Source organism: Chelon labrosus, assembly GCF_963514085.1.
Source record: "Chelon labrosus genome assembly, chromosome: 18".
Classification (NCBI taxonomy): Eukaryota; Metazoa; Chordata; class Actinopteri; order Mugiliformes; family Mugilidae; genus Chelon; species Chelon labrosus.
In genome coordinates, this window is record NC_140351.1 from 11,158,628 (window position 1) to 11,185,232 (window position 26,605).

The 26,605-nt window shown below is 41.4% G+C and overlaps 1 protein-coding gene across 1 annotated transcript in view; it reads left to right on the plus strand.

Annotated features, from left to right (window-relative positions):
• Nucleotides 1-26,605, plus strand: part of LOC311503493 (vasoactive intestinal polypeptide receptor 2-like) — a gene marked incomplete at its 5' end in the record, with an annotated part of 36,363 nt that continues 9,758 nt past the window's right edge. The window contains 5 exons of the mRNA XM_084566238.1: nt 1-57; nt 7,981-8,080; nt 11,127-11,234; nt 15,342-15,439; nt 26,013-26,110. Of these exons, the coding sequence (XP_084422364.1) occupies nt 1-57; nt 7,981-8,080; nt 11,127-11,234; nt 15,342-15,439; nt 26,013-26,110 (461 nt within the window). The remainder of the gene's footprint in view (nt 58-7,980; nt 8,081-11,126; nt 11,235-15,341; nt 15,440-26,012; nt 26,111-26,605) is intronic.

Here is a 26,605-nt window from a genome sequence, read left to right on the forward strand (position 1 = left end):
ATGTCCTTTACGCACCAGCTCGCTCTGCTTCTGCTCGGCTTCACCTTAATTCGCAAGGTCAGTCCTTCACTTATTATTAATATTATGACACTGCATTTTAATAAAATGGCAATATTATACATAAAATATGCTTTTAAATACGCTTTAATACATTACATTTATAAAGCTAGATCTCAAACATGACTTAATGCAATTTTTAAATATGTATTTTAATTTTTCTACAGTTCTCTGAACTCTTTCACATTCTGTGTATTTTTATAGAATTATCTGGCTGATTTATTCTGCGATAGTCTTACAGTGACTTTATTTTTTTTAATTTTTTTCATATCCTCACACGTTTGACTTTTCAAGCATCCTAAACAGAAGGCGATGAAACGATGTTGCTGCGTTTTCGCCTGCAGCTTCTTCTTGTTTAACAGAACGAAAACATTAATTATAGATTCACTTTCTGGCTCCTGCTGGTTAATTTTTAACTTCTAGGCCTGGTTCACACTAGCGCTCTATATATAGACTATACAGTCAGGATAATTTTATTAATAGCACTGGTGGTGGAAAAGCTAAAAACTCATCCTTTATGGATTTGGATTCTCCGGGCAACTCAAGTGGAGGACTTACTCCAAGTTTTCTTTAGTAGATGTAGTCGGGGTGATGTCAGTGCCTCAAACATCCACTTAAGTGAGTCATTTAAGATTTTACTCCTGATCCTGATATGAAACAGACCAACATTTCTGCTTGCCAAATGTTAGTCTGTATTATGTGATCATTTATATACTCAGGTGAAGAGTTTAACTGTTGGAAACCCAGCATTTTGTGAGTTTTTAAATGATCAGTTTAATTTTAGGCTTGACTTACTGCAAATGTAACTGTTGCAAACAAAAAACAACTAAAAAAAGATTTTAAAAAAAGTGTTTACTTGTTTGTTTTGTCTTTTTTTTTTTTTTAGTTTTGCTAGGTTTACATGGACATCAGCGTTATAGCAATAACCGAAATAAATGCCTCATGTAACCACCTCAATCGGAACGGACTAGTCTGAGCAGAATGACAACTGGGATAATCTGGGATAATCTGTTCAATAGGAAAATATTAGCCCATAATGACCATGTAAAAGCTTGATCTGATGGTTTATCTCTGGATGGAATAAATCCATTCTTTCTGAGCATAATTGCTAAACATCAGATGATGAGTTTCCAGGAAGGACAGAAATCTGGAGGTTGCAAAAAAAAAAAAGAAAAAAAAAAACAGTTGTTCAAGAAAGTGTTTGAAAAGATGAACGAAGCCGGAATCGGTGTGGACATCAAGGTTGGAAACAAGGGCAAGTGGACTTGTTAGGTTTCTTGAAGACATTTCATCCAAGTAGCTTCTTCAGATCTAAAATACTAAAAGTTGCGCTTTAAGTAGCTACATGTGTGGGTGTTACCCATTTGAAACTCATATGACTAGAGTCTGTTAACTGTTCGTTTTGAAGGAAAAAAGGATTTCAACAATTTCCATTCAATTATCCTTTAGTACGGTCTACTCTGATGACCCAGAGACTGCAGTCTCAAGGTGTGAATGAGGGTGAAACTTTTTGAACGCTACTTGAAACTTGAAACGTCTTCAACAAGCTCTACCAGTTCAATTATCCTTGTTTCAGGTGTTTTGTCGGGATATACCATGACCTGGATGACCATCTTGGTCTTCTTCTTCTATTGAATCAACTCAGAGTTGTCAGTAAAGTTGAGAAAAACTTCTTCTTCATCTGATATATTTGATGCTCTGCCGCAGTAGATCCACTTTGTCAAAAAAGTATTGTTGTGACTGATGTTTTGGGGCATGTAAACACATGAATCAAATAATTTTATTCAGTGTCCATGTAAACACTAGAGTTGGACTCTCGCATCAGAATGACTGATCAGGCTGAGGAAATATTGTAAACATATCCAGTTCACGATGTTTCCTGCCAAAACTCCCTGAAACAGGAGACACAAAGAGCGCTGGTGTCTTAAAACTTTCCTGTGAAGATGGAAGAGAAACCGAACAGCGATTTGTACAGCAGTGGCGCTTTGTCTTCTTTCAACGTGCAACAAATTTTAACGCAACTTTTCATTGTGAATATCCTGCAGTTTGATTCTGCTGGACAGTTTCAGCCTTTCTCAGTTACAGATGAAATATGTCAGCAGTGTGTGTTACAGTAAAGGTCGAACTGGAGACTGTTTATGTACACGGTTTACACTAAAGGTTAATGACTTCTGTTTCCTCTATTGATCTGTGGAGAGCAGAGTGCTGCCACTGTGTGCTCTGATATCATGAGGCTGCAGAAACATGAGCTGAAAGTTTAAATTACTGCACAAACTAATTCAGGATTAAAATTAAGATGAGATAAATGGATGTAATCCCCTCCCGGTTCACTGTGAAAACTGAAGAGTGATGTCAGCTCGAGTTGAAAAAGAAGGTTCATCATCAGTGATGCAAGGGAGGCCGGAAAAACCTACACACTCACGTAAAATTGTGCGAAATCTGTGCCAAAATTGTGCTTTATGCATAAACGGTTTTTCCACCAGAGGTTTGAATGTACTGTCAACATGTGGAGGCTTAATGTTCCCCTCAGTGATGTAGTGAAATGTTCCCGAAACATACTTTTCAGCCAGCTTCCGCTCTGTTTATTCTCTCAGTGCTTCTTAGAAGAGCCTGTGTGCCACCTTCTGCCCAGTGCATGCTGGGATACATTCCACGGAGCTGTCTCTCTTTGTGAGGCCAATTACTTTTTTACAATCTACTTTTTCGATGCCCAGTAAGAATTTATTTCCAAGTCAAATAACTTCCCAGAACTCCAGTCACTCATAATATTAGTGAGCAATAAAAGACAAACATTAAATTATGTTCGGACGATACACAGTCTTATCATTATGGCCACTGACAATTGAAGTTACTATCAGTGACAATCTGCTTATCATGGCACCTGTCTGTGGGTGGAATATATTGGACAGCAAGTGCACATCTTGATGGCTAGACAACTCCAGAATTGCAACACTTGTTGGGTGTTAATGGTCTGCAGTGTCCAAGCAAGGAAAAGAAGCAGTCATGAGTAATGACGGGTCAAGGATGAGTGATGCACATGGGGAGAAAAGGCTGGTGCATGTGATCCAGATAAATGGTTCGGGAATAGTTTGAGGAGCACAACAACAAGTTCAAGTTGTTGACTCGGCCTCCAAATTCCCCAGATCTCAGTGTAATCCAGCACCTGTGGGATATGTTGCCAGATGTTTGAGTCCTGCAACATCTCGCAGGACTCAAAGGATGCCAGATACCAGAGCACGCCTTCAGAGGTCTACAGAGGTCCGTGCCTCAACGGGTCCGGGCTGTTTTGGCAGCAACAGGGGGAACCTGGCTCATAATGTCATGGCTATTTGGCAGGACCCAGGTTTCCCAGAAGAGAATTACATATTCAGTTCGGCAGTTGATGGTTTTAATGGCTCATCAGTGTTAACAGAGTCTCTAGATAAGTGTTTCTATAACTATGTAGTGTTTGGCCGGTTGTAACCTTCATTCTGAACCCGACGGCGACGTTTTCATGATTCTTGTCAGTCGTTAAACCAGTTTATGGCTGCGTTCCCATCGACAGCCAGACTGGTGAGGGGAAGTAAACTGTAATCTTAAAAAGAAAGGTCTACTGTGCGTTAGTGTTTAGTATCTCGGGGCCTAAAAAGTGATTTTTTTTTTTTTTTTTTTTACTGCCGTTTCAACATCATCTACATTTTAAACTACAGTGGGTATAAAATCCTCCCTGTAAAAAATCTGCAGGCTTTTGAGATGTAGAAAAAAATTCTCACAAAGACAAAGCATGTCAGAACTTTTGTGCTCTTTTATTTTAAAACCTGCTAATTTGAAGCTTAAAGTCAAACTTTAATTTAAAATTTTCAGTTTAATAAATAAAAAAATAAATTTAAGTTTATTTTTGGGCAGCACAGTGGCGAGGTGGTTAGCACTGATGCCTCACAGCGAGAAGGTCCCGGGTTCGAATAGATGGGCCGACTGGGACTTTCTGTGTGGCGTTTGCATGTTCTCCCTGTGTCTGCGTGGGTTCTCTCCTGGTACTCCGGCTTCCTCCCACCATCCAAAGACATGCTCGTTAGGTTCATTGGTGATTCTAAATTGGCCGTAGCTGTGCGTGTGAGTGTGAATGGTTGTCTGTCTCTCTGTGTTAGCCCTGCGATGGACTGGTGACCTGTCCAAGGTGTACCCCGCCTCTCGCCCGATGACAGCTGGGATAGTCTCCAGCAGACCCTGCGACCCTTAACAGGAATAAGCGGGTACAGAAGATGAATGAAAGTTTATTTTTGCTTTACAGCCCTTTTTTCAAACTTTACTGAGCAAAACCTCAGAAACGTTCTTCTACTGAGCGCTAACTGCTGTTGCATGCTTTACTCACACCCACTACCTACTGGTTGTCTGCGAGCATTTGAACTAAACAGTAACGTTTCCTTTGCAGTACAGTCACCGTAATGTTTAACCTGGTTTTAACCTAGACATCTAGACGTCATCTGACCTGGAAACCACAAAAATCAATGCTGATTGTGTGCGTTTGCTGCCTCTTCCTGACCGAGAGCTTCTCACTCGAGAGACGCAGCTGCAACTCTCTCTTTACACCTCTTGCGTCACAACTAGCACCTGATGTTAAATACAACATTTCTGAACAGACAAAAAAAAATTCAGAATAAATAGACAGCTAGAAAATAATAGATCGTTTTTTTAATCTGTTATTTTTTAAGAAAATGAATCTTTCCAAGCAGATACTGTAAATTAAAAATAGTTTGGAAGAGATTTGTATTATTTCCTCTGATTACTACTAACATGTAGTGCGGCACATAGTCAAAGTTTGAGGGGAGATAAAGGCCGAATCCTTCCGTGTAACAATTTTAGTCACTTTAGATGAGTTTTATCCATTACGCAGTAATTTGAAAGACGTTTGATTGGTCCTAGATTCAGGCTGCGGAAATGACAACGACAAAATCATAAAGCCTTATATTCATCCACAGAAGGAGCAAAGAGTCCTCCAGCAGATGACCTGAACCCGCAGAGACCTGACCGTGAAAAAATGAAATTACACTCCCGAGGAAACATCTTGAGTTTACTTTTAGTGCTTCTAACTTTTAGTGCCTCTAAGTACTGTGCTCCACAACAAGCTCAGCTGCTCTCGTTGCTGCCAGCGAGTCGACCGGTGGAGTCGAGGTCAGACGAGGTTCAGGATTACGGACTGGGGAAAAAAAAAAATTAATTCTTTTGTTTAGATAAATCCCAAACATTTAATCCTCTACCTCGTAATGGATCGGTGTGTTTGTTTGTGAATTAGGACATGTTACACGTTGTTTGTTAGGCAGCGGGGGGATTAAATAAGGTCACGCAATTTTGTCCTCTGCCCTTTTCCGCTTTATGGTTTGAGAAGCAGGATGTGGAGACAGGAAATGTGTGAAGTCAAATCAGGAGGTAGGATTTTTTGAGCAAACTGCCGATTGGGACACGAGCAACATCTCACTTTTATGTAGTATGCGTTTAAGTGAAACCTGGAGGAATAAGAAGCGGAAAATAATACGTTTTTTAAAGCTTTACATTTCACCTTAATTAAAGTTGAGTAAAAGAAATCAGGGATGAAGGATGAAAAGTTTAATAGGTTTTCTGCAGTTGGCAACTAAAGCCGACAGAAATACTGCAGATGCTTTTTAGGTTTAGGTTTATTTTATGTATTTAAAGGATGAAACTAAATATAGATGCAGCTTTCTCAATCTACAGGTGTGACGGTGTTGTTTTGAATTCCTTCCCCTCGTACGATTGGTCAGTCGAAGACAGAAGTGATGTTTGGCTGGAGAACGTGATGAGGTGACAAGTTGGTTAAAGTCCCATCAAAGAGTAATAACTTATATTTGTGTGTGTGTGTATGTGTGTGTGTATGATATAAACACACTGACAGGTCTGAAACGCTGCTAAGAACGGCAATATATCTCGGTGTAAACAGACCTCCCAGCACACACACACTCACACACTCTGTACATCAGTGAAGTCTAGCTGACACATGCACTCATTTCGTTTTCATGTGTCTCTCTTTGTGTAGACTGTTCATGCTGCCCTTTGTATACACTCTGTTTGAGTGTGTGTATCCTTGGTTACCATTAGCTCCACTGGGACACACACACACACGTTTATCATCCGCCTGAAAGTTTGGCTTCAGTACAGTCGGTACAGCTGCTGCCACTGAACGAGGTGCGGTTCTTTAAACATAACCAGCTGGGGTGTTCTGAATGAAATGGGATTTAAATATTATCTTTCGTAGGTCAGATGTTAATCGACATCTTATCATCTTATTTTCTTTTCACTCTGTGACTTCCAGAAGTAAATCGACCCTTTGTTTGGCCTTCTGATTGGTCTCCTGACCACCAATCAGAGGGGTCCTACCCTTTGGCAAGTCCTGACTTCCTACATTGATGTTGTTAGGTTAGACAAACTATAGCAATAAAACAAGAAATGTTGAAAACCTGTATACTTAACCCCTATTCACATGGCAATAGTTTTACCTGGGGACCTATGGTAAGGTGTGGTAATTGCAGAGGTCGTCTGTGCCAAAAGGTGGAGTTCGTCTTGGTCTGGATACAGGAACAGTGTATAAATATAGAACAGGAACAATACAACCTTGAGGGCTAATGGCTTATGCGAGCCACTGGACATCAGAAAAATGCTCAATATGTCGCAAAAGACACAAAATATGTGTGTAATGTATACATGTTCCAAGTCAGCTTAATGAACTCAGGACATGAGCAGGAAAAATATTCATGGCGGTGTCATATAAAAATGCATAATATCAACATTATCATCATCCTCATAAATAGATGACGACAGCTTGCCTTTATCTCTTGGACGTTTTTCCTTCTATTTTCTTTTTCTTCTAAACTGATGAACTGGGTGACTTTGACCTCTTCTTTTTCATTGGTATTAATTTTCTGTGGAGAATCACTACATTACCCATCAGTCAAGAGTCAGGACCAATTCACCTTAGTTGTGTCCACATACTGTTTGTGTATTAACTTAATTATTTAACACAAACCAGACAAATTTTGTCTGTGAAGTTAATTAATTAGTTAACAGTATAGTGAATTCATTCATTAGGGTTTATTTGACAGCTTTTGTATCGGGTAGTCATAAGTGTCAATATTTAGCTGTAGCCAAGCCCTGTGTAAGACCTAGTTCAATATTATCATTACTGATAACTTGTGGTTTGCCGTCAATGCACCTTGAGCTGTGATTTTTCTTTATCAAGTGTGAAAATGTGAAACTGACCTCTGGAAAACAAAGCGTCAGCTCTGATTGGATAATCCGGATCGGTGTTGATGTTGACGAATCGTTGCCTTTTTCTCCGTGCTCTTACATTCACTCCTCCTCAGTTATATTTATGTTTTTAGATTCAGTGGGAGTTACTCTTTCCAGTTAGATCACCAGCTCTGACAGTCATCATAACACACGGATTTCCGCAAATCCACTCAGAATCAAGACATAAAAACACTCCTTTTGATCACAGAACTTCAGTGGAAATTATCACACTTTTAGTTTTACTTCAGCATCAGAGTAATCCAGTGATTGTTGTTTGTATGTGAGTGAGTTTCCTGCAAACGGGAACTGCTGATAGCTAGTTCGGCATTCTTTAAATTGTTACGAATCCAGTAGTTGCCTAATGTACATACTGTTAATATCTGGATGTGCATACACTGCGGCGTGCACCGGAGAATGCACTTCAAATTTGCGAAAGAAAGAATTTATCTGAGATATACTCCTTTAAAACATCCTGGAACATGAACTTTAGTCCAGAGAGCTGAAGCACGTTTATCAAACATGTACTGTACAGTATTACCCAAAACACGAGGGGGGGGGGGGGGGAGCCTGAACTTTTGCCTGACACAGGAGTTTTGTTCATGTTGGAGATAATATTCATAATATTTATTTCCCTCGTCCGGACAGGTTAATGGAAAGTTTTCTCACTGTCAGCTCCAGTGGGAGATTCAGAGAGCCAGCAGAGAGTGTCAGACACAACTGAAGCAACAGACGCCAGCTACCGCAGGTACGCACACAATGAAACACTCACTGAAGCACACACACTAAAACACACAATGAAACACTCACTGAAGCACACATGCTAAAACACACACTGTAACACACACACTAAAACACAAAGTGAAACACTCACTGTAAGACACACACTAAAACACACACTGAAGCACACAGTGAAACACACAGTGAAACACTGAAACACTCACTGAAACACACACACTAAAACACACAATGAAACACAGACACTAGGACACACAGTGAAACACACTAAAACACACAATGAAACACACACACTAAAACACACAACGACAGACACTAGGACACATACTAAGACACACACACACTGAAGCACACACACAGAAACACAAGCAATGAAACATACACACTAAAACACACACACTAAGACACACTAAAGAGCCTTTATTTGTCATTATATTATATAATACATAATACATATAAGTATTGTGTAAGTATCATATAACGAGATTGCATGGTCAGACATGGAGGGTTGGTCCTGAGCCGCTGCACTCGCGCGCGCCGCCACTGTGGGCCAACCTGACCGGTGCCTAACACCTAGCATGTTTTGATGATGGGAGGAAACCGGAGTGCCCGGAGAAAACCCACGCAGACACGGGGAGAACGTGCAAACTCCACACAGAAAGGCCCCAGTCGCCCCAGGGATTCGAACCAGGCACCAACGCTACCCACTGTACCACCGTGCTGCCCCACTAAAGCACAGACACACACAAACACACACAATGAAACACACACACTAAGACACATACTGAAGCACACACACACACGCACAGAAACACACGCTGAAACACACACACTAAGGGCCCGTCCACACGGAAACGCAAAAACGCCTAAACGCAGAAGTTTTTCATCGTTTTGGCCTTTCGTCCACACGTATCCTGTAAACGCATAGCCCTAAAACGCACTTTTCTGAAAACGGGTCCCAGGGTGGAGAAATTCGCAAACGCAGCTCTTGCGTTTTCATGTGGACGGCGAAAACGGGGAAAACGATGACGTCATCGCCACACTCCCGAGCAGCCTTCCACATCCCGCGAGACGTCTCGTAACAACATCAACAACAATGGCGGACTACATGCTAGTTTTCCTGCTGGAGAAGACATTGAGCCTATTAGGGTTACTAGGGCAAAATATCACGCTCCTGTGCCACCACGCTGAGCAAAAAAGGCGATTTGTAAACAGCGCTCAAGATTTGTGCGCATGCTCCGCCTCTTCCTCTCCGTTTTTGGTGAATTTCTGAAACTGAAACAGCGCCACCTATAGGCCTGGAATATGAAGTAGCGTTTTCGGTCGTGCTGAAACGGATCCGTGTGGACGCGGATATTTCTTGAAACGATGATCGAAAACGGAGAGGGAAAAGATCGTTTTCGTACGTGTGGACGAGGCCTAAGACACATACACGCTGAAGCACAGACACACACACAAACACACGCAATGAAACACACGCAATGAAACATACACACAGAAACACGCACTGAAGCACACACACTACAACATACACACAATGAATAGTTTAGAAACCCTTATAATTAATCTTACGATAGCCCCGTTGGCATAAGCAGTCACAACAATGCTATTTGGGGTCTGCACATCCTTTACTCATGCTGTGGAGCCATACACGGATCAGCCATATCATTATGACCAAGCAGCAAAATGGGAAAAGTGGAAGGGTTTGAGAGACTTTTTGTGAGGACCAAACTGTGATGGCTAGACAACTGGGACAGAGCATCTCCAGAACTGCAGCTTCTGTGGGGCGTTCCTGGTTTGCAGTGGTCTGTAGCTATTAAAAGCATTTTGTTGTTGGGGTATGTAGCTGCAGACCAGTCAGGGTGTCAGTGCTGACCCTTGCCTACTGATGAAAGCTCCTACAACGGACATGTGAACATCAGAACTGGACCATAGAGACATAGAGTTCAGTTCACAGGTTGGTGGTTTCAATGTTATGGCTGATCACATATGAAGCCCCCGTAACGTACAGGGGTGGAGGCATGATCGTGTGTGTGTGTGTGTGTGTGTGTGTGTATTGAGTGAGGTCAGTAACGTGAGGAGGAGGGAGTGTCTGAACGCCGTTTCACCCTGTGTTGCAACACTCATGCTATCAATCATTTATTTACCTCTTAGGCCAGACACTCCACAGTGAGAAGGAAGACAGGAAGCTCACACACACACATTGGTCTTTCCAAATAGTTTTACAATACTATTGCACAAACATAGATTATACAAGTTTAAAACTAAAGTCAACAAAAGCTGTCAATGTTGCCACAGTCTGCTAGATTGCGGTGTAAAAAATAGTTTGGAAACCTGCCACTGTTCATGGGTCGTGTCTATGGAAGTGTTAATAGAGCAGCAGATGTGGCGTCATTGACTGGATATAGAGATGGATGAACCCTGACTCACATCTCCTATAGGATTTCTAAAGAGCAGTCTTCAAGTTCAGTATCTCTGTCCAAAAAAGTATTTTATCTTTCTATCTATCATTATTTCCAGTGTTATAAGTCAAACATTTCAACAACTTTTAAGACAATTTTCTATATTTTGACAATTTGAATTTGTTCCAAAAACATGTATCGTCTCTAAATCCAATAACTCACTTTTCGTTTTCTTCTGTGCCTCAAAATCAGTCGTTTTAGTAATTTCACCAAGCTCAAATATTCAGATTTAATCAGATAATCTAATACAGGAAATGATCATTAGTTGAAACTAGAAATCAAACATGTCTCAGATTTTCCTTCAAAGTTGATGCTGCTTAAAAAGAGACTTCAAATTAAGTATTTTTTAATGAAGAAGCTTAACTATCATTCAGTAAAAAGACCATGTAAGTTGTAAAATGAAAGGATTTTTATTCTTTTCTAGCTGTACAGTCAATCTAAATGTCAAAACCTCACATGGAGCTTTTGTGTTGACTTGATTTATAGCCCTTATAGCCCGTTTCAGAAGTGTGAAACAAGTAGCTCAGCCAAACAGGAAGTTCTGTTCAGGCTTATTTATACTCCTAATGTGTGTGTGTGTCTCTGTGTGTTCAGGATGTAACGGTGAGTGGGACAACATCTCGTGTTGGCATAGCGCGGCGGTCGGCGAGGTGGTGACCCTTCCCTGCCCCTCCTCCTTGCTGCTCTTGTTTGGCAAGAACGGTGAGTTTCATCTCAAACACACACTTCCTCCTGCCCTTCGTTCATCTTCCTTCACACACACACACAGATGAGGACAAATTTGGTGGATTTGAGAATTCAGATAGAGGAAACTTCTGAATTCCCATTGCAGAAATTAGCTATGAAGGCAAAAACATATATATATGTACCAGGCCGTAAACATGTTTATTTCTGCTGTAAAGTTGAACATTTTACCGTGGAGGTCTATGGGGATTGACTCACTCTAGTGGACATTTGAGGAACTGCAGTTTTTCATCCTTAATTTTTCAGCTTAGTTGCTGGAGCATAAATCAGGAATTGACCTTTGGCTAAGCCCCGCCCCCCTTAGTTACTGTTGCTACGTCCGACATTCTCTTCTGGGCTGTGGTTTTCTGGTTATCTATAAGGCTCTGGGATCAATATCAAGGAGCAACACTGTTCATGCAAAGCTGGGTACGTCTCTATTCACTTCTATAATCGTTATTACGAAGCAAACGGACTAACGTTACGCACGTATAACGTTGTATTTCTTCAGCGTGTGCTAGCGTATCAACAACTACGCAACTTAAGCTGTAACGGTGATGTTTTGGTTAGCTCCACAGGGTTTTGCGCGCACATCATTGGGCTTATCCATACCCTGGATGCTGGATATATACCGACAGACAGTATAGCCTGCCGAGACCGAAAATATGAGACGCCTGCGTTAAAGTCAATGGAGCGCTGTGGAAAAAGTGTCGGACCCCTGTGGGAGCTCTCTTGGCTGTGATTGGTCAATCTACATTCTAGGGCGGGGCTTAGCCAAAGGTCAATTGTGCTCTTTACGTAATACAAAAGAGTCCTCTTCAAACACAGGGTGTTAACTTAATTCTAACCACAATCTTTGCTTAAACTTAACCAAGCCAAATTTCTGTTTCCTAAACGCTCCCTTACGTTATCCATAGTTTTTCTGAGGAACAATTTTGAAATTCAGTGTGGTGTTTCTGGCCACCGCCATCTGGGCAGAGCCTGACTTCGCTTAACTCCCAGCTTTTTGTACCAGGCTGTAAGCATGTTTATTTCTAAGGGAGGTTTATGGGGATTGACTCACTTTTGCCGCAGACCTCTAGTGGTGATTAGAGGAACTGCAGTTTTTGGTACTTCAGTGTTGGTTTCATGTTTCAGCCTCAGAGGTTGCCTCTTACCTAACTTTTTTATCTCTACTTGCTAGCAACAAAAAACAAGGTCCAACCCCTGGGACTCTGATGTGACAGTCATGGAGTTTGTATACCTACCATCCATCCTGACAAAGTCCTGCTATCTCTGCATGTGGCACCTATTAGAAATCCAGCCAGTTGACACCTCTCTATAACTGGAAAATGATTTATTTACATCTTAATTTTAATTTTTAGAAGTTTGCTTGCACCTTTTTTTGTCAGGTTTAACTATAAACTGATGTGACTTCAGACTCAGACCTAGCCGTAGAGTTTCATTCAGATTCAATAACTCTGATCAGCTGATTGAATCCCTTCTATCCTGGACCGGAGCGGCTGAGCTGAGCTGGTTGTTGACCTCAGTCTGCCATTTCCTTCCTGTCAGTTGTTTGTTTCGCAGCTAATTTCCCAAACTCTCGTCTTTCAGTCGATTCAGTCTGTTTCATCCATCATGTTGATTACCTCCTGTCCCCTCTGTCTTTGATCCTCTCCGTCCTCGGTCGTCTGTCCAGGTTACAGAGCGGCAGGTCTTTCATCTTTCCACCTCCTCCCTCCACCTCATCCTCCTCATCTCTGCTTCCTTTTCCTCTCCCATCAGCCCCTCCTCTGACCCTGAAGTCTTGACTTTCCTCCGCCATCCATCAGTCTTTCTGCATCTCGCTTTCATTCATATTTTCTTTAATTACTTTAATACGTTGAGGATGCTTCTGGTTTATTTCAGCTTGCTGTAGTTTCTCCATTAATTGTGTCTCTATGGGTCAAGCATCCTCTTCCTCTGTTGTAGAGATTCAGAGAAGGCACAAAATTATTAACGTTTATTTTTGGAAGAGTAAACACAGATATCATCCGTCTATTACAGTGGTTTCACTAAATTTCCTTTTATAGTACTTCATCCTCCGGAGTTTCTCTCGATTTTTCTTCTCTCCTCCTTCACCACCCTCTCCATCTCTTCATGGCTGTGTTTTCCTCTCCTCCTCCATCCTGGCTCTCTCCGTTAATGAGTCCTATTATTTGCGGGCCAGCTGACCTAAGCAGCATCTATCAGCAGCTGGTTCATCCACTTCCCTGCAGAGACAGAAAGCATTTGGTCGGCCTGTTAAAGGATGAGGCGTGTAATCGCCCAAACAACAGCTGCTCGATATGAAAAGTCACTGAGACCATGTCTGTCGACACATCAGAACATCTGGATGAGACAGAAATGAGCCGTCTGAAGCCTTAAGAGAAAAACTTATTATAGACTGAACAATCCAAACTTTAATCAGACTACAACGGTTCCTGACTAACTTTTTATGTGATGTTTTGCTTTCTCTCAGTGTTTACAACTTCTTTTTTCTATATTTTGGGCTTATGTGAAATTTTAAAATATAAGATTGTTCATATATGTTATCACTTGTAGTGTGATTGGTTGAAATTATTGTTTTCTAAATCGCATTCAGTTGCTGATGATCATTCTAGATATATACTTTTTTTTTTTAAAGATATCTTCAGTCACTGTGCTCAAAGTTTAAAGCCCAATTTATTTTCTTTAATCTAAAGTTCAGAGAAACGCAAATACCACAAGATTACTAACACAAAAACTTTATTTAAGTTTGACTCGGGAAGCCAAATAGTCAAACTATGTTAGTGATTGTCTGTAACCTTGTGACTGTAGATAGTGTATGTGTTTAATCTGGAAAATGACCCAATATTACATACATGCGAGGTGCTAAAGTAAGTGCACTTCTAGGATTACAAGTTAATTTCAAGGCCAAATTAGTTCAGAAGTGTTTCCTTTCAGTGTTATGAGACTCGGGTGTTGTTCAGTGCCATATTTTGTTTTAAAAAATCTTCACAAGTTTACGGAAGTGTATGATGGCACAGGCAACGTCAGAAAAAGTGTTGTTGTTGATCATCAGGTTGAAAAAGGTTAGAAAACCATCTCAGCGAGCAAACGGAGGAGATTTACAACGACTGTTATCCTCCACGGGAGTGGAGTATCTGCAAAGATCCCTCCAAAAATGAGACGCGTGATAGTCTGAGAAGTCACAAAGGAACCCAGGATAACTTCTAAGCAACAAAAGGCCTCTCTCACATTGGCTAACATTTGTCTATCTCATGACTGACACAGAAAGACAAACACATTCAAACCCAGTCAATTTAGAAACACCACTGAACCTAACAGTCACACTCACAGGGAGGACATAAAAACCCAGCCAAAAAAAAAAAAAAAAAAGTTGAACGATTAGTACTTTTTCTTTTGATTTGAAAGAGAAAGAATCAACCGTTGCAATAACAACAGTAACAATGATAATGTGTAGACATGGATTATTTCAGCGTTTTGGCCTCTTTTAGCCTCCGTATGTCCTCCGACTGAACAAACACGCTGCTGTAGAGAGCAAATAAAGTTTATTTACAACGCAACGGTTTAGAATCACAGTCTGCTCCGACGGCTGCCAAGAGCTGAGGACCTCCGACATGACTGACCTGCTAGACTTCTACTTTATTTACACTGAGGCTTATATTTCATAAGTTCAACTCTGTAAGCTGTCACACATGAATTCAGCTGAAATGCAAACAGGCTGGCAGCAGAATAACGTGAAAACAAACTATAAAGCTTTGTTAACAATGATGCAATAACTCCACAGTCTACTTCTCATTTAAAATAATTTAAGGAACAGGTGGTGTTGACTTCTTTGTGAGTGCATATGCTGCAACGTCTTTAGCTACGTTAGCTACGAAACATATCACACTTTATAGCGTTTCCATTTCACATGCTGGACCCAGTTCAATTTCATAATTCTTCCCCTAAAAATTAAACTAAAGCTGTAAATAACTGGCATTATTTAGCTTTTTGTTCAGTCCTTTTCATTCTCTTTTAAATTATGTTTTCTGGAGGACAGTTGTTGTGTTAATTGTTTCAAACGATGTCCGTCTGTTTCAGGTAACCTCAACAGGAACTGTACAGAGAACGGCTGGTCCTCTGTTTACCCTGTCATCACCGTCGCCTGCTCATCAAACAACACAGATGGACCCAACGACGTGAGTGGAGCGACTGAAATCATTAATGTCTTTGTGAAGTTGTATTTACACTGTGTGTGTGTGTGCGCTTTGGCAGGGTTACCGGCTGCCGATGAGCTGAAGCGTTGAGGTTTTGCTTTGTCTTCGTGAACTGAAAAGAGTTTTTTGTTGTGCGTTCTAAAAATCAGACCAGAGCTGTGTGTGTTCAGTTTCACATCCTCCTCAGCTCCGACGAGGAACTTCATAGAGTAGGTCATAGAAACTTTTATCGCAGATGAATGTAGCACATCCCTCTGCAAGCGATAAAGCCCCCAGAGTGCACCAGTTCATATCACGGCAAAATCAGTCGTGGTTTATCTCGGCCCTTCCCAATTTATGACCTTATGACCTCGCTAATAAGTCGCAAGGTTTATCTGGGAGGTTACAACATAGTTAATGTTAAAGAAAAGGAAAAATGTCCCTGTGTTTTCCTCTCATAGCTAGTTTTCTTTGTCATATACGCCGATCAAGCATAACATTATGTCCTAATGTTGTGTAGGTCTACCTTGTGCCTCCAAAACAGTTGTGACTCATCAGAGAATGGACATAGGCCTTCTGAGGGTGTCCTGTGGTGTCTGGGAACATAATGTTGTTAGTGGGGGCCTTTGGGCCCTATGGGTTGAGGGGAGGGGCCTCTATAGATCATCCCACAGATACTTGATCAGTTTGGGATCTAGTGAATTTGGAGGCCAGGTCAACACCTTGTGTTGTTCTTCATGTTTTTTGAGTTGTTCCTGTGTCAGGCTGCATCCTGCTGGGGATGGCTGCTGCTATCAAGGAGTGTCATTGCTATGGGGTGGGTGTGCCTGGTCTGGTCCAGGTTCGTGGTACATGTAACATCCACACAAATGCCAGGTCCAAAAGTTTCCCAGCAGAACATTGTATTGTCACGAGATGGTCAATATTACTTATTTCTCCTGTCAGTGGTTTTAATGTTGTGGCTGATTGGTGATTCAAAGGAGAGACAAATGTCTAGCAAAGCCTTATTTCTAAATCATTACCTAAAGTGGGAGGTTTTGTGTGGAAAAAAATGTGAGTCACAACATTATATAACAGTTTTTGGAACTAAAATCCATTTCGATGTAGTTCAATACTGAAAGCTTTATCCTCATTTGACATGAATTGGCCTTGCATTGATTCTTGTTCTTCTTTTCAGCGTATACTCAACATGGAGCAAACATGCTCAGAGAAAATGGGTTCATTCCAACCAGAGTGAAACTATCAGTTTCTTTAATTTAAAACCTTTTATTTTCCCCTGAAAGGAAACCTCCCTAAGAAAATACATTCATCAGTTCTGACAGTCTGTGCTAACATGATCCGCTGATTTTAGTTCTTATTCTTCAATATTATACCAGCTTAGTTCAGGAGTTAAACGCTTTTATTTTGGTTATTATGATCTTAGCCATCTTTCTTCAAGGACTGAGCTGGACTGACAATATAAAAGCGCCAGGCTTTTAATACTACAACCAAGAAGCCTATGTGTGAACCCTCACATCACAGGAGAAAGTGCCTGATGGTACAAAGCACAAACTAAATGTTCAAACTGTGGTGTAGGCGAAGATCAGATCTCTGGTTTGACCCACTTTAAACGATTGTGCTCTGTAACTGGTGGCAAAAAGCCGCAGACCCAGTTTTGAAACAGCCGATTTTTATCTGATCAGATACTAAAAGGCTGAACACGGACAATTTTCAGCGCGGATGTTTGTGAACAGAGGTTGTCAGCGGGGGCTGACAAGCCTAATCCAAGCACCTTAACTTAAAGGGGAATTACCGTTTTTTACAACCTGGCCTTATTTCTGTTCCGTTTACTCACCCATATAATTTTGGTGTCATTCGGACAATTTTTAGATCCAGTGGAGTGCCGCATATATCCATATAGTGGGAGTGACTGGGGCACCGAAACGCAGCCTCTAAATAACTCATTATCTGCCGCGAAACTTGTTCATTTCACTAATATTTTGTTATGATACGCTAGTGCGATTCCCCATTGAGGGGACCAGAAATAAGGTCCAGGTTGTAAAAAAACAGTAAGTCCCCTTTAAGGTGTGTGCTTTCAGTGAGTGAGAGAGGCTTTACAGCTTGTTTCAAAATATGCATCATCTCCCTGAGTCATGATGCACACACACAACAAACAGCTCTTCGAGGTTCTGATCCATTAGAGACAGTAGTTGTTATAATATACTCCTGAGCAAATGATGTTGGTGTTTATTTACATACAGAACTCAGTATTGGACAAAGGGGAGCAAATTCCTCTGCGATAAATATTTCTGATATTGCTATAGGCTATGAATACTGATGTAGACCACAGGTGTCAAACATACGGCCCGCGGGTCAAAAGCGGCCCGTCAGAGGGTCAAATCTGGCCGGCAGCATGAATTTGCAAAGTGTGAAAATTACATAAAAGACTGCGTCCCTAATTTGTCAACTGTTTTAGTAACAGAAGTGGACAGAACACAACATTGAGACACAGGACTAAAGAGCAGACAACAATGTGCTAAAATTGTTCTTAAACAATCTCCTAATTTACTTGTACTTTTTTGCACTAAAAGAAAAGGAACAAATCTGGAGTTGTTGTTACTTATAGGTTATTGTGCTATTATCCTACTGATCCGGCGCGCTTGAGATCAAATTGGGCTGTATGCAGCCCCCGAACTAAAATGACTTTGACAGCCCTTATGTAGACATAGGTGACTAAATGCTGTGCTTTGGGCTTAAGGCTGCACATAGAAAACATTGTATTTTGGATGTGACTTTATCTGCCACAGAGGTGCATGGAGGAGGAAAAGAAGTTGTAGAAAGGTCAAGACTTCAATGAACACTGAATTCATTTAGTAGTAGAAGATGGAGCCTCATTTTCTGCATAAAATTTGATATGAATGGGGTTTAATGTAAAAAAAAAAAAATCTATATCCAAAGTTTATAATCTAATCTGATCTTTTTAAAACGATAAACTCTGACACACCGCTGCGAAGAAACGGGCTGATTTCATATCTGCTTCTGTGTATGAGTGCGTGTTTATCTAGTCATGGAAGACAGCGATAAACAAAGAGGAAGGAAAGAGAGTTTGTTGGCTGACAGATCTGATCACTCGACTCTCCTCTTCTTTCTCTCAGACCACCATGAAATTGGCCTTTTCCTTCATCGTTGCCTGAGTGTGTTTGTGTGCGTTTCTGTTCTTGTAAGGACCAGGATGCGTGAGAAGGTGTTGCAGCTTTTGACAAGGAAATCTGAAACAGCCGCTCTCATTAATCAGTGCATGCATATATATATATATTATCTGCCTCCAGCTCACTGCATGAGTTTAATTAGACAGAGATTAAACAGACAATGCAAGGCATTTCAGATGTTGAGCTGAGCGGACTGTAAATCACTTCTAAAGTGCGCAAATCTGACAGTTGAGGCAATTAATTTCAGTTTGCTACATCAGACACTTGACGCAATGTGCTCATATCTATAAACCTCGTCCTTTTACAATGAGGGCAGCTGAGTCCATGAACCACCCAAAGACACTTGCAGCGTCAATGCAAGACCAGTGGGGAAGTAGAGGGATGTAGCAGTCAATAATGTGTTCAGTTCTGGGGGAAGGCTCTTGGAGTTCTGGGTGTACCTCATAATAAAAACAAAGACTGGTGTCACCAAACAAGGGGATGAATGAATGAATGTTCTTCCAGTGCTGTTGTTTTCTCCTCTTCTACAAGGTCGGAGGTCCTGGATGTGTGTGGAGAGCAAGGTCTTCAACAGGGGGCCGCATTTTTTTTTTTTCCATACGTTTAAATGTCTTTAAATACACATATACATAAGTAGGGGGTCTACGCTCCATCTCTCCATCAGTTTGTGGGTCCTTGGCCTGGAAAACGTTGAAGACCCCTGCTCTAACAGCTTTAATGTATCTCTACCTGATGCTGAATCAGAACCATGAAGAGCAGTTTGTTGTGTGTGCATCATGACTTGGGGAGATGATGCACATGTGGTCAGAGATTGAATCACATTGCACAATGCATCTTGGGTATGTTCACATCTGTACTCAAAGCTGGCCACTTGCGTTCGGATTGTCCAGGACTAAAGTCAATGCAAGGTCTGTTAATTATTTGTACTCTTTTGAATTCAGATTCTCTTTTGCTGCACATTCGTATCTGCCTCTGATCTTGTCAAACGTTGCGTGATGAAAGTCACGTCAACACCGACTAGTCGCTGATGACATCACTAAAAAAAAACGCAGTGGAAAGTAATGATCAGTGAAATCTATACTCTTGGTCTAAATACATATGCTGATAACAGACAGCTCATGCGCTACATGCTGTACTTTGCAGATATGTATAGCCTGTATAAAAACAGGCTGCAACTCAGCACCATCAATATCATTTAATAGTACTCCACAGCGTTTTTTAAGATGGGATAGTGTAGCCGGGTTCAAATAAATACATTATTTCTCTGAAGCCGTCTCCTTGTACTGCGACTAAAGGTCTAATAACTTTAGACAATGAAATTCACCAGCAAATTGTTGACTTGAAGCAAGTTGTTAATTGACTGCTGTTCCGGTTCCTCCTGTGAGGAAAACAGAGGAAATCTTTTCTACCTTGTCGCCTTTTCACCGCATGCCTTTTCTGTTTTCCACATAACTAAAGAAAAGTTTTGAGGAGTCTTTCCGCACTGAGAGGAGATTTTCAGTGTATATGTGAGCATTTGTTGTGTGGCGAGACACTGGCTTAAACTCCTCCAGCAGAGTTGAGGAGTTCAGTTGGCGGTCCTGGCACACTCTGATCTCTAATCCGCCTTCGTCTGTTCCCATATCTGCTTCTTTACAAGATGACGGTAAAACTTCTTCAAAATTTTCCCTTGCCTTCAGCCGACCCTGTAGAGGATTACGAAGCTGAATGACATAGCTGGAAATTTGACCCTGTGAATGTTGCAGGTGGTTGAAGAAAAAACTCACAGCAGACTTTTCTCCGTCTGCCCTCCATACTGTACATACTGCTGTATGTGAGCGTGTGCGTATAGACATGTATGTGTTTGTGTCTGTGTAATTTAACCTTCCCTTTGCCCCAGGGCGTCCTGTGTGATGCCATGGAGCTTATTTTCTGAACTTCCTAGTTATTGCTCTTGATCTCGGGCTGCATTCCACGACCCTTTGTTTTCTACTGAACTTTAAACGAGCGTCTAACAGCCCGGTTTAAGAGAATATCCGGAATCAATAGCCTGAAATTAATGCCACACACACACACACACACGCCTCATCTTTTTATTTCATTTGCTTTAGATAGCCTGTTTTAATAGCCTGGAAGTCAGACAAACGTCCAGTGCCGATTGTTCTTATTGAGAGAAACATCTGGCAGGACTTTGAAGCTCATTTGTTTCTTCTTGATTTCTTCTTCTTCTTCTTCTTCTTCTTCTTGCACTTCAGATTCTGCTTGCTTTCCACATTGTTGCTGCTGCACCGGTTACTTCCTGGTTTAAATAGCGGCATTAACAGGAATGAGCACATTATTAATGCTTTAACCTCGACAGCCCCACTCTTTACCATTTTCTGCACATAAGAAGGAGATGAACGATGAAGTGTTTCAGACTCTCTGTCCTCTGGTCCGTCATCTTAATTGAGAACAAACGATATTTTGAGCAAGCGTCTCGAACATGTCTCTGTGTATATTTTTCCTTTCAAGAGCCGTCTCACTTTCTACCATCTGTTACATCCTTAATCTCTGTTTACAATATGGATAAAAAAAGACGTGTTTAGTCTCTAAGGTTTTGGTTGGTAAGATGTTTGCTTTTTTTGGAGTGGCTCATGACATGAGTTTTGGCTCATATACATTATGTTTACATATAGAAATAATGTTGTTGTGACCTTGTTTGTGCAGACATGATTAATTAATAACAGGTCAAATCAACAAGAAACGACAGTAATGTGTGAACAATTTGGGCAATTTGGGTCTGCAGACAGCCTGCAGACAGAGCATACATAGACAATATCCCAAGAAGTTGAAAACAAGGGCAACCGGAAGACATTTCTTGAATGGTACTCTAACAACAGAGAAAAAAGATAGGATCAGTTAACATCCACGGATGTGCCTAGTTAAAACATTACTCTCCAGTCTGTTAGAACTGAAGAAGCCACTTGAGAAAACATCTTCAAGAAACTCTACAAGTCCAGTTGCTCTTAGACAACATTTACACTAAATTCATTTAGTGAGATGAAGTAGGATCAACATGGAACTGAGTCTCAGATGAGGAGGAGGAGGAGGAGGAGGAGGAGGATGCAGGAATGAGATGATCTAGACATGGGTGGACGGTGGAGCTGCACATCTTTGAAGAAGGTGACCAGGAGGAAGTGGAGATGTGGAGGAGGAGGAAGCTGAGAGGTTTACAGTGAATTCAAAGGACAGGAGACTGAGTAGCTCGGAGAATGCAAGCAAATAGGTCATTGGGCAAGAGTAGAGCAGGGTCAAATCAGTCTTAGATTGTCTAACCTGGATATGATTTGGCTTGTTTTCATTTAGTTGCTCATTCTTAGATGTATTGTGGACTGATACAAGCAGGAATAAGCAGTAGAAGCACACATTTGTCTAAGAGAGATGACTTACTATCCCTGTATCAACAGAAGGTAATAAATACTGAGCTGCACACACACTCGATGAAACATAGCAGACGTTCGAAGATGTTTCCCAAACCGAGGGCTTTACAAAACGTTCCCATTCTCAAGTCCTAAACATCATATTCGTCCTTGCGCAGATAAGAACGCGTTTACACACAGCTGGCCAGTGATCCTGTCCAGAGGCCTCAGGTGTGGGATTCCCGCTCTCTGACTCTCAACGGGGCTCCTGTTCGTTTCCTGTCGAAGGTTTTCCGTCTGGAAAACGTTGAGCCAAGACCAGACGTCACCGCTGGTTCTTTGCCCACCCTCGTCACATGCGGCAGACACAGCTGATCGTCCTCATCGTCTCTCGGAAGGGACGCACCCACGAGACGGAAGAGGTGCCAAAAAAACAGTTTCCAAAATATTTTCACTACAAGTAAGAGGCCTGCTGAAGCAAACGTATATGAGCAGCAACATCTACTAAAAAAATCCAAAGTGAAAGTGCTTAAAACCTACAAATTTAATGTGGTGGAAAGTTGGTCTGGAGTCTCTGTGTTGGGAACTGATTATGCTCTGGCAAGGATCTGCCAGGCCAATCAAATCGTGTGATGATGGAGAAAAGAGTAACAGCAAATTGTCTTTATTTATAATACCTTCGTGCACAATCAACAAATCAGTCCTCACACCGCGTTCAAAGACCCAAATTACCTGACAGAGTATAAACAGGATTACTACATTTAAAGATCAACTCCCAGCTTTCTGTCACTGCTGGAGCGGAGAATAAAGATAGATCCAGGAAGCTGCTAAGCCTGAAGTTCAACATCGCTTCAATTCTCTGGTGTCGGGGAGGAAGACAGAAAGGCAGAGCTGGCCAGAGTTTATGGATGGAGATGCATTTGGACATAGAAGGCAGTGTGGCTGCAGCAGGCCAGAGCCAGCAGGTCATCAGCTCCCAGCCAGAAGGCCTGAGAGTCAAACTCAGGAATGAGACGCTGATGCCAGGCTGTGACGGTCTGTGTATGCTCAGATATGTGTCTATGTGTGCGAATATTTACAGTGGACGGACGGAGACTGGCGGTGGACTGAAATACTTTATGGCAGTGAAAGTAGAAATGCCACAAGGGAAAAAATACTTGTGCATTAGTAGTTTTCCTTAAGGATGCTCCTTTTTGCCACAGCTCATAGTCTGCAGGATGCTCTTGATTCGTTACCTTTACGTAGTACTGTCAGGGAAGCCCAAGTTCATTCTGCAGCAAACATTTAATCATCAGCGCCACAAACATGTTTGCACAGTGTTTTATATTTATAAACCAATTATTCTTTGTCAATATTTGCACTGAAATGTGATAAAAACTGCGTGATTGGTGATGTCTTTGGGACACTTTCCATTAAATCTGATCAAAAAACAAAAAACACATAGTGGCGATGGTTTGACCAAATATTGAATGCAGACGAAATAATCTATTTATATGTGACTTTCAGTGAATTAATGTGCAGCTAATAATTGTTAAGACTGGACTACTTTAGTCATTTATTTGGCATATTTCGTAGTAGGCCAAAGGTTAAAGGACACAATGAAGGAAGAAAAAATATAAAGAAAGCCAAGAATATAAAGAAAGGAAGACAAAGGGGTAAATGCTTGGAGGAAAAAAATCAAAGCAATTATTTATTAAAGCAATCTGAAGGGTGAGAAGAAGTTTGGGCAAATGGACAGAGGGACTTTTTCAAGACTGGAAAAAGAAAGATTTGCAGAAATGCATGTGGAAAATGTGGAAATGTCCAGAAATATTTAATTAAAAAATCAAAGAACATGCACGTGCAAGGGTGCGCCTGTAAATCTGTTTGTGAGAGCATGTTGGGAATTGAAAAGCGTGAGATATTGGGTGGTCGACGCGTCTTTAAAGGTCTCGTTAAAGAGCGGCCGGCTTCACTTTAAGCCCTATTGTAGGTTTAGCGTAAGTGCTGAGTTTATGTAGTGGCGGGTAAATATGGTTATGCTAGAGATGGCTGTGTGTGTTTCTGTGTGTGGCTGGTTAATTGCCAGATGTTGTGTCAGTCTTGGGGAATGTTGTTTATAGATGATGAGAGAGCGATGAACGCCAGGCACCGACACACACACACACAGAGCGGGCAGCACTACCTCAGCTCCACGGTCCATATCTTTCGCTGTGCCTAAAGAGTCGAAGGAGAGGAACCACGGCTTTGAGATGGACCAGATCCTCATTCTGACCCTGACCCTGTTCTCATTGTTGACGAGCCTCTAGGCTCTGCAGAAAGAACCAGGAGAAGCACGAGTATGTTTGATTACATTATGTCCATGTTTCACTGCTGAGTGGTGTGGGAAAAATCTCTCGTATTTTTTATCTGTGATCAGATTTCATTTTTAGAAAATAAATAAGTTTGATCATCTAATGAACTCCTCTTGGCTTAATCAGACTCAATTTTTATCAGAATACGACTCTGGTAACACGTCATTTGGATTTTATTACGAGGCCTGTTTCAACCAATACAGAGAAAAGAAATACCTCTGCACGTGCCTGGATAGTCCTGCAACCAATCAGAGCCATTTTGTTGTAAACAAATTCAACTCCATGGCGCCCAGATGACGCGTGTAACTGCGTTGCTGTTGTTCTTCTGTCCATCACCACACGAACACCGACCAAGCGACCCGGATTTGCACGGCAGATCTTTTCTGGAGCGTGATCAGCTCGCAACAGAAAGATGCACACCAACAAAGATTGTGTTCATCACACCTAAATATTCAAATACACACATATTTTCCAGCAACTTGAGCATCTGGATGAATGAGCTGTAGACCAAGTAATCTGCCTGATTCAGGAGTTCAGGCCAGTTCTGTACGACAGCTTGTTGCTCTTCATAGCCTTCTAGTTGCATTAACATTATGACCACCTTCCTAAATATTGTATAGGTCTCCCTTTTGTCTCCAAAACAGTTGTGACTCATCAAGGAATGGACATGGGCCTTCTGAGGGTGTCCTGTGGTGTCTGGCAACACAATGTTGTTAGTGGGGGACTTTGGGTCCTATGGGTTGAGGGGAGGGGCCTCTGTGGATCAGATACTCGATCAGTTTGGGATCTAGTGAATTTGGAGGCCTTGTGGTTTTCTTCATGTTTTTTTGAGTTGTTCCTAAACCGTTTTTGTGTGTGTGCCTGTGTCAGGCTGCATCCTGCTGGGGATGGCTGCTGCCATCAAGGAGTGTCATTGCTATGGGGTGGGGGTGCCTGGTCTGGTCTAGGTGGGTGCTACATGTCTAAGTAACATCCACACGAATGCCAGGTCCAAAAGTTTCCCAGCAGAACATTGTATTGTTACAAGATAGTCGATGTTATTTACTTCTCCTGTCAGTGGTTTTAATGTTGTGGCTGATCAGTGTATGTGCCTACTGATCATTGCCTATAGTCTTTGCTATGTGTTCAAGTTTTGCCTTTTGGCTGAGACATAAGCTACACAAGGTGACGCCAGTAACAGCCTTCATAAGACTTTTGTCAGTTTTAATTAATCACGGGAGCTGGGAACGCTTTTTTTCTTTAAGACTGTAACTCATTATTAACGTTTTCATAAATGTGTCGATGAAATGATTAATTTGCCGTCTGTGAATGCCTGTTTTTTTTAATTTTCTGCGGTTTGTTTATTATTCTTAGAAAACCACACAGCTCTGAGCAGGAGTCATCACCAGCTTTCTAAATTACCACACAGGGTCTTCAGTGTCTCCAGGCTATGGCTTTGTTTGCTTATTGGAGGATTTAACAATAAATATTCCAAGAGCCAATTATTTATTTGACCAGAAGTAAAGAAGCAAGGAGCAGCACCCTCTAGTGGTGATAATTATCTTTATACATTCAACTTTCACTGAAGATGAATCGAAACGATGTAAATGAAATGCTTTAAAAAGAAGGCAACCCGACAGAGCTCATCATCTTTGACGGATGCCCTTCTTCCTCCTGACTTCTGTGGTTTTGTGTCCAGCTGGTCTTCTACAGGGCTGTGCACATTCTGTCGGCTCTGGGCCACAGTCTGTCGCTCATCACGCTGCTCACCAGCACCATCATCATCTGTTTGTTCAGGTAAACAGACACAGACTTTTCCTTGTGCATCGTCTTGCGTCACCATTTATAACTTTGTGTGCACATGGAGTTTTAACAAATGAGAAAACCCTATAAAATAAAACTAGGGCACTGTGCTCAAGGCATCACCTGCAACAAACTACACAGGATAAAAAGAAAGGTTTCTTATGGTTGTGTTTTTTAATATTTCACATTATAAGCATCTCATACATTCATTCTTTAATGTAATCACCGTGAAATAAACATTGAATTTTACGCACTAAAATCAAATGGCTCCACTCATGTAACTTTGGGATTCTTTGTAAATAAGTAATTTGAAAGTGCACCGCAGTTTCTAAACTTTCTTATTAAAATCTAAATGCTGCCGCCTTTCAGTAATATTTAAGCCACTCCGGATAAAGTAACATAGGCATGAAAAATGGTTTCAGTATCTGCTACTTTGAGGCGTTTCTGTCACAGGAAATACAATAAAATGAGTGCACATATTAATATTCT